The sequence below is a fragment of the Haliaeetus albicilla genome, chromosome 21 (genome assembly GCF_947461875.1).
Source record: "Haliaeetus albicilla chromosome 21, bHalAlb1.1, whole genome shotgun sequence".
Taxonomy (NCBI): Eukaryota; Metazoa; Chordata; class Aves; order Accipitriformes; family Accipitridae; genus Haliaeetus; species Haliaeetus albicilla.
In genome coordinates this window covers 15750224-15763536 of record NC_091503.1, presented here as the reverse complement: position 1 = coordinate 15763536, position 13313 = coordinate 15750224, and the positions used below count along the sequence as shown (strand labels likewise).

Sequence of the window (13313 nt, the reverse complement as noted above, 5' to 3'; positions counted from 1 at the left end):
CTCCTTCAGTTCGACTGCTCTTTCACACAAATCTGTTAACTATTTATTGGTTCAGTAAAACATATTCAGTGACTCACGAGGTTAAGTTTGGGAGAGAGAAAGTTAGTCTTCTGGCACAGTCCACATTTCTGTTAGGAAATCGGAGATGAACAGGGGGTTTGTCATCTAGACCTGCAACATGAAACTGTTACCCAATATGGGATATGTGGTGGTGTTTCTGCTCCAGAAAGGCCAAATCACATCTACTGAGGATTGTTCCTAGCAAAATTGACGTGTGCTGTCCCAGCACCTGTCTACTGAGCACTGTTAACACTTCCTGTGGAGTTTGTGAGCCAGAACAATGAGGAAAATGCTGGCCTGATTTATGAATTGTCTAGCACTACAAGGCTAAGTCTGAACACACTTGCTCAAACTAGAGTTCCAATGTTGCAGCAAACAGGATGTTGCATGTTGTAAAACCCAGTAGGAAAAGCAATGTTGGATTGGTCCCATTTTTTACTGTCTAGCACTTTCTAACAACATCATCTGCTAATACACTGGAACACACTGCAGTCAAGAAAGACTCTGGGAGTGTAAAAAATGTGCATTATACAGATAATGGGGACCAGACATTGGAAGCCGTGCTTATGTCAAGCGCCAATCTAGAGCCAGTCAAGCAGTTTCTATACTTATGGCACTGGCCAATAGAAGAGGCTGAACAGAAAATAAAAGTGTCTTAAGCCCAGATGATCTTTGTTAGAAGCATTTACAACATATGCATTTAAGTATCAAACCTGGGAGGACCAGATCAGCTTAGGACCAGGGGGACAAAATACGTATTTCTGCAGGCTTGGAGCCTACTTTGCATCAAGTACTTTTCAGCCACAGTTGAAGGTCTAAGCTTTGGTGCTTGTATTTAAGATGTGAAAAGGAAATTACAGAAAAACTCTTTGTGAAACTTCTCTCTTTTTTATCTGTCTCAATACCATCCCATGTTGCTGTCTCAAGGAATAGCATTATACTTCTCTTTATGTTATACTTCTATCAAATATGAAGGATATTAATCACACATTTTCTGCAACAAACATGGAAATTGAATAATTAATGGTTCTTCACCCTCAGGCAGCCCTGGACATCTCTACGTTTTCACTTTACTTTTGCCTGTTCTGTACATGTATGTTTCATTTTGTACATAATTTTCCTCCAATCTGGATAATTGAATTTCATAACTCATTTTGGTTACTTGAGGTAGTTCAAAAGCTATTCAAAACAGTAAGGACCTTGGAAATAAAGCTGTCTTCTGACCACCTAGCTTTCTTCTGGCACACACTTGTCACATTGCAACGGGGGATGCAGTTTCAGGTTTCTCTGCTTCTCTTTCATATATCTGGAGAGGTACTTGTTTTGATTTGGGGAGGTGCTGGCAGGTGCTCTGTCCTTCGACACATGAAATAGTTCATTTTATTCCTGGTGCAGTGGGATAATGAGCAATCACTCACATCCAAAAAATCTGAGAGATGTCTACTTCCTCCACTGCCTGAGGTTGTATGGTCTGTACTTGATGCTCCTCAGCCTCTGCACAACACAACGGGTTCAAAAAGGCTCTTGCAAATGTTTTCTATGGATACAATTCCTCGCAGCAACTTCCACGGGCTGCTTTGTCTTCTCTGCCCATTGCCTCATCTGGATTTCTCTAGATCACAGGCAGACGCACACACCAGTTCTCCCACCTTCCTCCCGCACTGGCCCCAAATCACCACTATGCAGTATTTTGCCTGCAGGCCACTGTGAAACTGGGGCGACGCAGCAGAGGCCCAGAGCCTGCTGTGTTAAATGGAGAGGCGTATTTATCTGGGGCAAAACTAGACTTGGTTTGCTGACTAAGTTAGTCAAGTCAGAGACCTGGCGCTTTGTACTGCTGCAAGGATTGCTGAAGTATAAAGTTTGTTGAGCATTATGAAATGAAAATGTTGTCCAGTGGCTGATCTGATACATAGCCACTGACATGCCCAGCTGCTGACCACTGCACAGAGAGGACAGCAAAGGTCCAGACAGCCGCGTGCAACTAAAAGGGTTGTTTTGAGCTGAGTTTGAGTCTTTCTCGGAGGTGCCAATGTTTTATCATTGTGACCAGCCCAGCTTTCCAAGGTTACTATATTGTACACTCTGGATAGTCATCTGTTAAAAATGCTAAAACGTTCTGAAAAATGGTCATTAATCTTGAAATTGTCAGACAAATTATTTTCAATGAGCCCTGATGGCTCATGTGCTGGAAGCCTGGGAGGGCACTTGAATTAAGTTTAATCAATAGGTACATATGGTATTGGATGCATCCAGGTAATTTGTCATCCAGGAACTTGAAATGAATGTGCGGTGTTACACTTTATTGGGAGTCACAGTAGTGACACTAATGAATATACAAAACCCAGCAGTAGCAGCAAGGGCTGTTCAACATTGCAGCATTGGAACTATTTTTAAATAGAATTTTCAATAAAAATGTTTTCCCTTTCCAAAAAAAACCCCCTGTTTTCTGCAGAACCATGTTGGCTCCTAAATTGGAGAACGGGAACTTTTTTTGGCTGAGAGACAAAATATTTCATCTGGAGAAGCAGAGATGATGTGTCACCCTGCAGCCCCACACCTCCCTCGGGGCCATGCTCCATGCCTATTTATCAGCCAGGGTGCACCACAAACACAGAAGCCTAATGATGCACTAATGCACTGCAGACGTAGCCATAGCATTTTCACGTTTCCCAAATTTACCACTTGTCAAATGGGGAGAAGAGCCATCAGTGCTACATTGTGATGGTCTGAGATTTAGGGGTAGGGGCTTTTTTTTTTTGATCCTCCTTTTAAGATCCTTTATGGGAAAGAACTATTGACTCCAAAATACTATTACTTAGCAATCAATACAAATTATGTAATGCATTTTGTTCAGACTCTCTAACTCTGACATTTCACTTGCAAATAATGTAGCTTTTCTCCCTTGTTAGCAATAATTTTCTGCTTTATTCTTTGTGTTCTCCAGATCTCTTCTGACAGCAGATATCAAACAGGAAAACTCCAAATCAACCAAAAGGAGATACTTTCTATTCATTTTCTTTTTAGCACAGACTCATGATTCTCTGGGGTTCCTGATACTAGGAGACCTAATATATTTTCTATTTCTTACAAGCTTAAACTTACTTTTCTTTGTACCACATTTGGTCATGCAGTTGACCCACTGCACCCAGATTTGCCCTGAAAAGCTATGGTGTGGTCACTATGCAAGACAGTTCTAAAACTATTGGTAATCAGCTGCTTAGGTTATAACCATTGTACCACTACATATCTTGAATGCTCATCATTTTGAGACCAAATAAAATATTTAACATATTCTATATATAAAGGCAGATAGGAGAAATGATTTGGGTTGTTTTGACTGAGTTTTCCCATTTTATTCTAGTTATTAATAGTTTCTCTTCTCTCATCCTGTCATCCATGAGCACAGTCTTCATATTTGTCCTTCTCATCACACTTCTCTGTTTGCCACAGTTCTGAGGTGCTTGGGGATACCTGCAAGACTCATTACCAACTATTCTTCTGCTCATGATAACAATGCCAACTTACAGTTGGACTTCTTTCTGGATGACGAAGGGCAAGTGGACACCAAAATTACAAAAGACTCTGTCTGGTGAGTTCTCCTGGCAAATGCCTTTAATGTGGCAACTGTATAGGTAGTAAAAAACATGACAGCAATGTCTGTGGTTTATTTATTTCTCTGTGCATTAAAGAACACTGCTAGCTTATGTAAAATGGAATGAATGGTTTGTTAGTAGACGGACTTATATGAAGCGCTTGTCATGTAAAGAGACAAACCCTAGGGGATCCCACTACTAATGTTACCATACAGTGCACATTTAAGCACACTGGAGAAAAGCTGGAATGGGTTTCTGCTCCTTAGGGCCATGCTGTTTCTAAAAATAGAAAGGGGTAGGATGGGCACTTCCATCAGTCTGGAGCCAGGCTCAAAGGGATACCTCAATATCTATGGAAAAACATCTTTCTTGTTCTGCTTCTGCCCAGTTCCCAAACTTGTAGGCTGGTTTTTCATTGTGATCATGCAGTCACTGTCGCAAGTAGGTACTTTCTGAAATAAATCCAGTTCAGCTGAAAAAGAAACGAGCCAAGGTATCAAGAAACTTACTGAAATGATATTGCCAGATTTGTAAAAAGAAAACTCCCTAGGAACAAGAAATGGAGCCTACATATTCTTTTGGATAAGACAGTCCTCTAACTTGCTCCTCGACTGTCTCCTGTCTGACAGGAGAAGTGTAGCAGATATTGATTATATGCCCTGTTCAGTAAAAATTATGTGTGGGTTATTGGGCCTCAAGCCTCTCCTCCTCAGAGTGAAGCAGTGAATGTGACCTCTATATTCCTACATTCAGGAGATACTTGTCCTATTCAGTGTTAATACACCTGATTTGTGTCAATATCTTCAACTCATCAGCATAGCTGCTCATCAGCATGTTTCATTAATAACCTAATCTCTGGAAGTCTTTATATTAAAACTGTAATAAACCCATTCTGTGGTGGAGGAAATGACTGTACCTGTTGCTGTAACCTCTTTTATGTGATTTCTGTAATCTGTTACCAAGAGGGAATCTAAGGAAAACAATTAGGTTCATTTACATCTGAAGCTTGTATCACAGCATCACAGAATAGTTGAGACTAGAAGGGACCCCTGGAAGTTATCCAACTCCCCTGCTCAAAGCAGGGTCAGCTAGAGCAGGTTGCTCAGGACTGTGTCTAGTTGGGTTTTCAATATCTCCAACGATGGACACTCCACAACCTCTCTGGGAAATTTCTGCCAGTGGTCAACCATTCTCACAGAAAAAAAAGTGTTTTCTGATGTTCAGACAGAATGTCCTGTATTTCAGTTTGTGCCCCATTGCTTCTTGTCCTGTCATTGGGGGCCACTGAGAAGAGTCTGTCTCTGTCTTCTTCCCCCCAACTCCCTAACCAGGTATTTATACACTTGGGTAAGATCCTATTGAGCCTTCCTATCTGCAGGCTGAAGAGTCTCAGCTTTCTTAGCCTCTCCTCATGTACAGCCTCTGGTGTATCAGCCATTCCTTCCAGTTTTCTATACGGGCAAACTTGCTGAGGGTGTAGTAGGTCTCATCATCCAGGTCATTAATGAAGGTGTTAAACAGTATTGGACCTAGTATCGACCCCTGGGGTGCACAACTAGTGACTAGGCTCCAGATCAGTTCACACCACTGATCACAACCCTGTGATCCAGACAGTTCAGCCAGTTTTCAATACACCTTGCTGTCATCCACTTATCTAGTCTATACTTCAATGGTTTGTCTCTGAGGATGTTCTGGGAGATGGTCCTAAAGTCAAAAGAGAAACCAACCCCCACACACTGGTCTCCCCTTGTCCACTCAGTCATTCATTTCATCAGAGAAGGCTATTAGGTTGGTCAGGCACAGCTGGCCTCTTGTAAATCCATGCTGACTACTGCCAATTACCTTGTCCTTAATATGTTTGGAAATGTTTTCCAGAAGAATTTGCTCTATAACCTTCCTGGGGATCAAGGTGAGGCTGACAAGTCTGTAGTTCCCCTGGTACTCCTTCTTTCTTGAAGAAGAACAGGCTACAGGCTTGGGGAAGAGTGGCTGGAAAAAGGCCCAGTAGAAAAGGACCTGGGTGTGCTGGTCGACAGCTGGCTGAATACGAGCCAGCAGTGTGCCCAGGTGGCCAAGAAGGCCAACGGCATACTGGCTTGTATCAGAAATAGCGTAGCCAGCAGGACTAGGGAGGTGATCGTCCCCCTGTACTCGGCACTGGTGAGGGCGCACTTCGAATACTGTGTTCAGTTTTGGGCCCCTCGCTGCAGGAAAAACATTGAGGTGCTGGAGTGTGTCCAGAGAAGGGCAACGAAGCTGGTGAAGGGTCTAGGGAACAAGTCTTATGAGGAGCGGCTGAGGGAACTGGGGTTGTTTAGCCTGGAGAAAAGGAGGCTCAGGGGAGACCTTATCACTCTCTACAACTACCTGAGAGAAGGTTGTAGTGAGATGGGTGTCAGTCTCTTCTCCCAAGTTACAAGCGATAGGACAAGAGGAAGTGGCCTCAAGTTGCGCCAGGGGATCTTTAGATTGGATGTTAGGAAAAATTTCTTCACTGAAAGAGTTGTCAAGTGTTGGAGCAGGCTGCCCAGGGAAGTGGTTGAGTCACCATCCCTGGAGGTATTTAAAAGACATCTAGATGTGGTGCTTAGGGACATGGTTTAGTGGTAGACTTGGCAGCGCTACATTAACAGTTGGACTTGATGATCTTATAGGTCCTTTCCAACCTAAACAATTCTATGATTCTAAGGAAGGAGTGATATTTGCTTTCTTCCAGTCCTCAGGAACCGCCCCCAGTCTATCTTTCAACGATAGATATGAGTGGTCTTACAATGACATTGGCCAGCTCCCTCAGCACTTTTGGGTTCATCCCATCAGATCTATTGGACTTTTGTGTGTCCAGTTTGTTTAAATATTCTCTGACTTGTTCCTCTTCTACAGATGGTAAATTTCCATTACTCCAAACTTCCACACTGGTCTCAGGGACTGTGATTCCTGAGGGCAAATCTTAGCAGTAAAAACCAAGGCAAAGAAGACGTTGAATACTCTGGCCTTTTCTTACTCCTTTGCCACCAGGTCCCCTGCCCCATTCAGCAGCAGATCCACATTTTCCTTAGTCTTCCTTTTGATACTGATGTGCTTGCCTTTCCTACTGCTCTTCACATCCCTTGACATACTCCGTTTGATCTGGGGTTTGACTTTCCTAAACCTGTCCCTGCCTGCTCAGACAGTGTCTCCATATTCCTCCCGGTCACCTGTCCCTGCTTCCACCTCTTGTGTATTTTATTGTTATGTTTGAGTTCAACTGGGACCACCTTGTTCACCATGTGGGCCTTGTGCTACTTTTGGTTGATATCCTGCACACAGCCATGGACCATTCTTAAGCTTGGAGGGGGACCAACCAGCTCTCCTGGACCATCTGCTATCTAGAACTGCCTCCCATGGGATTCTTCCAAACAGGACCTTAAACAGGCCAAAGCCTCCTCTCCTGAAGTCCAGGGTATTGGTCCTGCTATTTGCTGTGTTCCCTCCTGTTAGGATCCTTGATGTTCCCAGCTTGCTAAGCTGCATATGGTCTGTGTGACAGCAGGACCTCAGTACATCTCATGGGGCTGGTCCTTCTATGGCTCACAGAGCTGTAAAGAAACAGTCACTCTTCTGAAACCTCAACTGCCTATAAATGATGTGAAACAAGACCCAATGACTGGCTGCCTCACTGCTCAGTCCGTATACAGCCAGTAATGGATCATTGCTATGCTTCAGACTTTTCTTCTCCCCTTCTCCTAACCTGATCTATGAAACACCTCTCCCCCACTTTTGACATTTCCTTTTGTTTCTGTACCTCTCCTTTTTCCCAGCTGTTTCCCAAGACTTCTTAATTCAGTCCTGTTTTTTTCCATTCTTTTGGGACAGGGCCAGATCATCCAAAATCATCCTTGCTCCACTGAAATCTATACACAACTTCACGCTAGCATTTCATCCATCCTACGTTTGGTTTTTTTGGCTTGATTACTTTTTGAACTGCCTTGTTCATCCTTTTATCCTCCTGCTGCATTTATTAGTACATGGTGCACAGAACCCTTTGGGCATGACTTAATATATTACACACCTCTTTTCATTTCTCCTCTGTGTCCTCTCTCTTCATTACTCTGTAACACTCCATGGTAGCCCACATGCCGACTTTAAATGACTTGTGTCTTAACCTTGATTTTATTTTTAATGTCTCTTTTATTTCTTTTCTTTTTTTTTTTTTTTTTTTTAAAGAGGACAAGCTCAAGGTATTTATATAATGATTTTTTAAATGTATTTCTTACTTTTATTTATAATCTCCTGAAAACTGGAAGCAAAGCTCTTTTTCTTTATTAATATATCATTTCTATTGCCTTGTACTGCTGGAGCTGATCTGTCTTCAGGTTTTAAATACTCTCAGACTTCAGGGATACTTGGAGCCAGGATTTTTAGTCCAATCAATCTCTGAGTGTGGGGCTCCCTCTGAATGTTATCTGACATTTATTTATTTTTATTAAAGATCATCTTCTCCCTCAGGATAGGAAACAATGACAACAACAAAACAGATATACAAAATTACACAGACTTTGCAAAAAGTTATTTTTATAAAGCTGGCCGGATTTGGGCCCATCAGTACTGCCTCTGTCCCCTTACTTTGTTCTCCTTGTCTTTCTTAATGATGATATAAAGACACTTACAGAATATTTCTTTTGGATAGGAATCAAGACTCACTCCTCCTGTGAGGTCCAAGCAGACCCACATCAGTACCTCAGCAGAAACTTGCTCGAAGTCACCCAGCCCCATGGGGGTTCATCCATGGCCAGGCCTGTGGAGAAACCCCTTCTGAGACCTCTGCTCTCCCATTCACTTCCAGCTCACTTTTTGCCAGTTTCTCAATAACGTTACCAGTGGCTCTCTCAGCCCCAGTGCCTGAGCTTATTAGCTAATGAAAGGGCAGCAGCTGTTTCTAGCATGTGCCTGTCTCATAAGCAATATGAAGTACCCTTCTTAAATTGTCTTCCAGGCATAAAACCCACCTGATCATCTTTTATTAATTTCCCCATCGCTTAGTTTAGTCTATTCGTAATTATCTCTGTAAATATTTAATGGTCACTACATTGATCTGTATAGCCATTCTTGCTTTCTTTAATGTCTCAGGCTTGCTGTAGAATACAAGAACTATAGAATCAGTTTAACGAATTATGGCTGCGGAGCCAGTTCCTTGGCTGTGCTCACTTCTACCAAAGAGAAGTCTCTGCTACATTTCGGAGAGGCAAATGTTCCCCTCATCCTCCTTTCCTTAATGCTCATGTGCTTTACAAGCAACGTCTTTCTGACCATTCACTTTCAATATCTTTAAATGTCTTTGTTATTTGCATGGTAGCAGACATTAAGAAATTGGCATCCTGTTGCGCTCAACATTACACCAATAGAAACGAGTAAGAAAGGTCCTCTCCCATAGGATGAGTATAGAAAAAATATAGAAAAAAACTGCATTACCTAATTACAGAATTGAAGCAGAGCTGCCATTTTCCACACTGTTATCCCCCCCTTGGTTTTATCATCCTTCCCTCCTGCCTGCTTTTAAGGTTCTTCGTTTGCAGAACACAAAGCTAATGACACATCTGAGTTTGATTCAAAGTGAACTAGTGAAGGCTTCAGGGCAGGGATTGTCTCTGCCACATGTTGGCATAACAGTTTTCAAAAACCCACCTACCACAAAGTGCGTCCTCATTCTCTGGTAGCCCTCAGCAAAGCTCTGTGAGCATGATTCAGCATTGACTACTCTCAGCAGCATCAAAAATTCTCTGAGTGTGCGTCATTTTCCTTGAATAATTCCTTTTCTGTAGTGCTGCTTCATTAACTCTCCTAACTGACAAGTTTTACCCTGATCCAGGCTTTCATTTCCACTTTGAAATGTCTTGTTAGACAAGCCTCAGATCCTTCTGACTCTGCTCCATGGCTGGTTTTCACCTATTATTAATGAAATGGTCAGAGTTTAACAAACCCATTTTGGTTGCTAATATCATTGCGTGTACTATGGGCTGTATCAGCAGCTACATGGATGTAATTTCATTCATATCTGCTGTAGGATATGTACAATTTGCAAGCAAAATTACCCCTTTCTCTATTCCTTCCTTCTTTTATTTTTTGCAGTAATGAAATTCAAACACTTTGCTGGCTTTACTGCAAGACCCTCTTCCTAGATTCTCTTTTTCTTGCTTGTGCTCTCTCCCTTGAGCACCGATAGCATTGCAGAAGTTACAAGATCTCTCTTTCTTTTCTGCTCATCTTTGAAAAATTCTGGGCGGACTGTGTTGGTGCTGTAGTGTTTTTTTTCTTTTCTTGAGAATCCAGCCAAGTGAGGGCATTTCAACCCTGAGTGCCTAGATGAACGGCTCTCAGAAATTCACCTTTCAGCATCCTGTCCTGGGCCCTAAAGGGAAGACTTGGCACACAGTGGTTGTAGATGGGTTTTATGAAGGCTGTATATTCTGGGAGATCTGATCTCCCTCATTGGCGTGACACACTGGTAAGACCTTATAAGGAATCCACAATGAGGATAGTCTTATAAGCCTATGCAGGGTCTTTTTCTCAACCAACATGGAAACCAGCTAAGCATGTTTGTTTTGAGCCATGAAAACAAAGCTACACACTGTACGTTATGGAGTTGATCCTGAAATCTCTTCAGAAAAAATGCCAAAGCTTCGGTCTTAATAGTTATAAAGCAGACCATGCTTCAATGGCTTGAAGAAGATTCAAAGCTTGCTTTAGCAAGCAGACTGAAGTGGAGGTGTCTGGCTGGAAAGGAATTGTAGTTTGTGTAGCATTTCATATACCCCAACAACCTCCAAGCACTGGAAAGTTTTCTGAGACATTTGCATTCAGAACACACTAGAAGAATCAAAAAAGCTTCTTCAACTTGCAGTCAAGAAACTACAATGAAGGATTGTGGCCTTCAGGTTTTAACAGATAGGTAACAAACTTCTAGACCTAAAAATCTGTTCTCTAAAAAGAGCCAACTTTTTTGCTGTTAAATTGGCAGATGTTGTTATTGAAGCAATGGCAGGACATAAACACACAAGTTTATTTTGGTTTGTATGTTTCTTTCCAAGAATTTAATATTCTGGTCTCATCTCTTTTCTAAGGAACTATCATTGCTGGAATGAAGCTTGGATGACCAGACCTGATCTTCCTGTTGGTTTTGGAGGATGGCAGGTTGTTGATGGGACACCCCAAGAAACCAGTGATGGTAATATTGCTTGAAGTCCTCCTTAGCTCTCTTTCCAACGCTTGGGTTCTTAGTGGCAAACAATGAGCTGATGATAACTGAGCCACTGGCACCATATGGCCAGTGACAATTTCTTGCACCAGATAACCACACTCACCTGTGCTCAGGGCCTTCTTCTGATTTGTTTTGAGCTCTAAAATAAATCTGTCCTTTTTATAACACTTGCTCATGATGCATGTGCACAAACTCCTGCATGAGAAGGGCCCTGCTTGCTACAGAATAGATGTAGTCCTGTTGCCAAAAGATAGCTTCTAAAATTTTAGAGAACCTATACAGGAAATTGATCAAATTAATTCTCCTTCATTTTATGTCTGCAGCCCTTACTAAACTTCCTAAGCAGGCAGTAGGCAGGGGAGAAAATGTGAAAAGCCACTGCTATTTCTTCCCAGTCCTTAATTTTCCAGTTCTTAAAAGACATTCTTAGCAAATGTGCATTGAGATCTTTTTCAGTCTGTGGTCTAACTGAGCCCTCCCAAAATTATCTGCTTTAACCAAAGCCAGCTGTAACTCCATTTTAAGCACTTGAGACTTACAGTGGACTTTACAGTGCCATTAAGGTACCAAATCTTTAGGTTGTTTCAGACTTGAGTCTGTGTTGTTTAGAGGGCTGGTAGCAGAAATTAAACTTTTCACTTCTTGGTCAGGAGTTCCTGTAAACTATTGAAAGAGTTCACAAAACCCCCAAGAATTCTTTTTCTTTGAGAAAATAGAACATTTTGACATGTTTTTTATTTAATTTAGTCTCTCACTTTATCTCTCTTCTCCCCATAGGTATGTACAGGTGTGGCCCAGCCTCAGTTCAAGCTATTAAACATGGTCACGTTTGCTTCCAGTTTGATGCTCCTTTTGTCTATGCTGAGGTACATACTGAAAATTTTTAGTGCATTGAGCGATATCAGTGGGACCATAGGTGAGACAGAAGATAAGGCCCCATTGCAATATATGGATTGAGAAGTTACTTCACGTATACTCTATATCAAAGAAAAATCTCATAATTATATTTTTACATGCAGGCCAGTAGGTGTGATACAGCTCTAACGAATGACAGAGATTTCTCTAATCTATGCTCACCAATGTAATAAGCAGAAAAAGCTACTCTGGCTCCGATGAAACTTCAGGCTGTGGTCATTCATCCTTCCCAGATTCCAGCTATGCTGGCAAATAAGTCACTAGCTCTAGCTGCTCATTTTCATCCCTTGTTAGCTGTTCCCTCCTTGTCAGGCTTGCCAGCAAAGCTGCTTATGTTGTGGCTCCCTTGCTTATTTCAGTCAAAATGGATGCAGTGATTTTAAAGAAGTCTTTGCTCACCACATTCCTTTTGGCTGCAGCGGGTCAAGGAGAGCTCACATGGGTGGTTTGACTGGCAGATCTGAGAGGGAAATATCTCCATGAGGAGCAAGAGGGCCTGGTCTGGAGTTTTAACCCCTTGCACCACCAGAGCTCGTGTGCCCAGAATTGCAGCAGCTGCAGAGCAAGTCTCTCTCTAATTGACTTCTATACAGCTTAGGACAGAAAAGATATTTTATCTATGAAGCATTCACCTCTCTATGGTCTAAAGCTTTTTGGTGCAAGGAATGTGTAATCACGCTCCCCAAGTCCGACCAGTATCTCTGTAGCCTACTCAAGTTTACACCGTCTGTTGTTCTGGAGCTGCAAATAGTAAAATGCATCTGGTCATTATTGTAGCATATGAGTAATTTTAAACATGGGACTTCATTGCGAGTAATTAGTGGGACTTCAAGTCAACATGTCATCGGTTTGAGGGGAAATAGGCTGGCTTCCCTTCCTCTCTGTACTTCCACGTATCTCAATCCTTTTTCATTTCATTTTATAGGTGAATAGTGATATTGTTTACTCAAGAAGGCAGAAAAATGGAACCCAAGTGATAGAAAAAATTGACACAACCCATATTGGGCAGTTGATTGTGACCAAGGAAGTTGGGGGTGATGGAATGATGGAGATTACTGAGGAGTACAAGTTCCCAGAAGGTAACCTGAAATGGGGTGGGATCATACTGATGTAGATTTACCTGAGTCAGATCTTGGATGGCAGATTTACGAACGTCTGGCACTGAGGGAGCTTCACGAAAAGCTGCCACGGTGCCCTCTGGAACTCTTTATTTGTAACTCCATCCCAGAAACACTGCAGATGCCTTGATGAGAGCACAAACTTTGCTACTTGGAAATGCTTTGGACTGAGTAAGTGAAAACAAAGGGTAGTCAAGGAGGAACCCAAAGCATTCAAAACAATTCAAGGCTTTCCGTACAGCTGTTTAGACATTTCTTACTCAGGCCGGATGTTCGCACAGAGTAAATCAGTGTAGCTCCATTAATATCAATTAAGCTACATCAATTTATCTGGTATGGCTTGAATCTTTAACACTAGCTCACTTGGAAGCTGTGAAGTTCTAATATTAA

The 13313-nt window shown here is 42.1% G+C and overlaps 1 protein-coding gene across 2 annotated transcripts in view; it reads left to right on the top strand.

Moving 5' to 3' along the window:
• F13A1 (coagulation factor XIII A chain) overlaps nucleotides 1-13313 on the top strand; it is a 151091-nt gene that overhangs the window by 123696 nt on the left and 14082 nt on the right. For both annotated transcript variants that reach the window (XM_069809037.1, XM_069809038.1), the window contains 4 exons: nucleotides 3514-3652; nucleotides 10754-10857; nucleotides 11668-11756; nucleotides 12731-12884. In XM_069809037.1, coding sequence (XP_069665138.1) covers nucleotides 3514-3652; nucleotides 10754-10857; nucleotides 11668-11756; nucleotides 12731-12884 — 486 coding nt within the window. The remainder of the gene's footprint in view (nucleotides 1-3513; nucleotides 3653-10753; nucleotides 10858-11667; nucleotides 11757-12730; nucleotides 12885-13313) is intronic.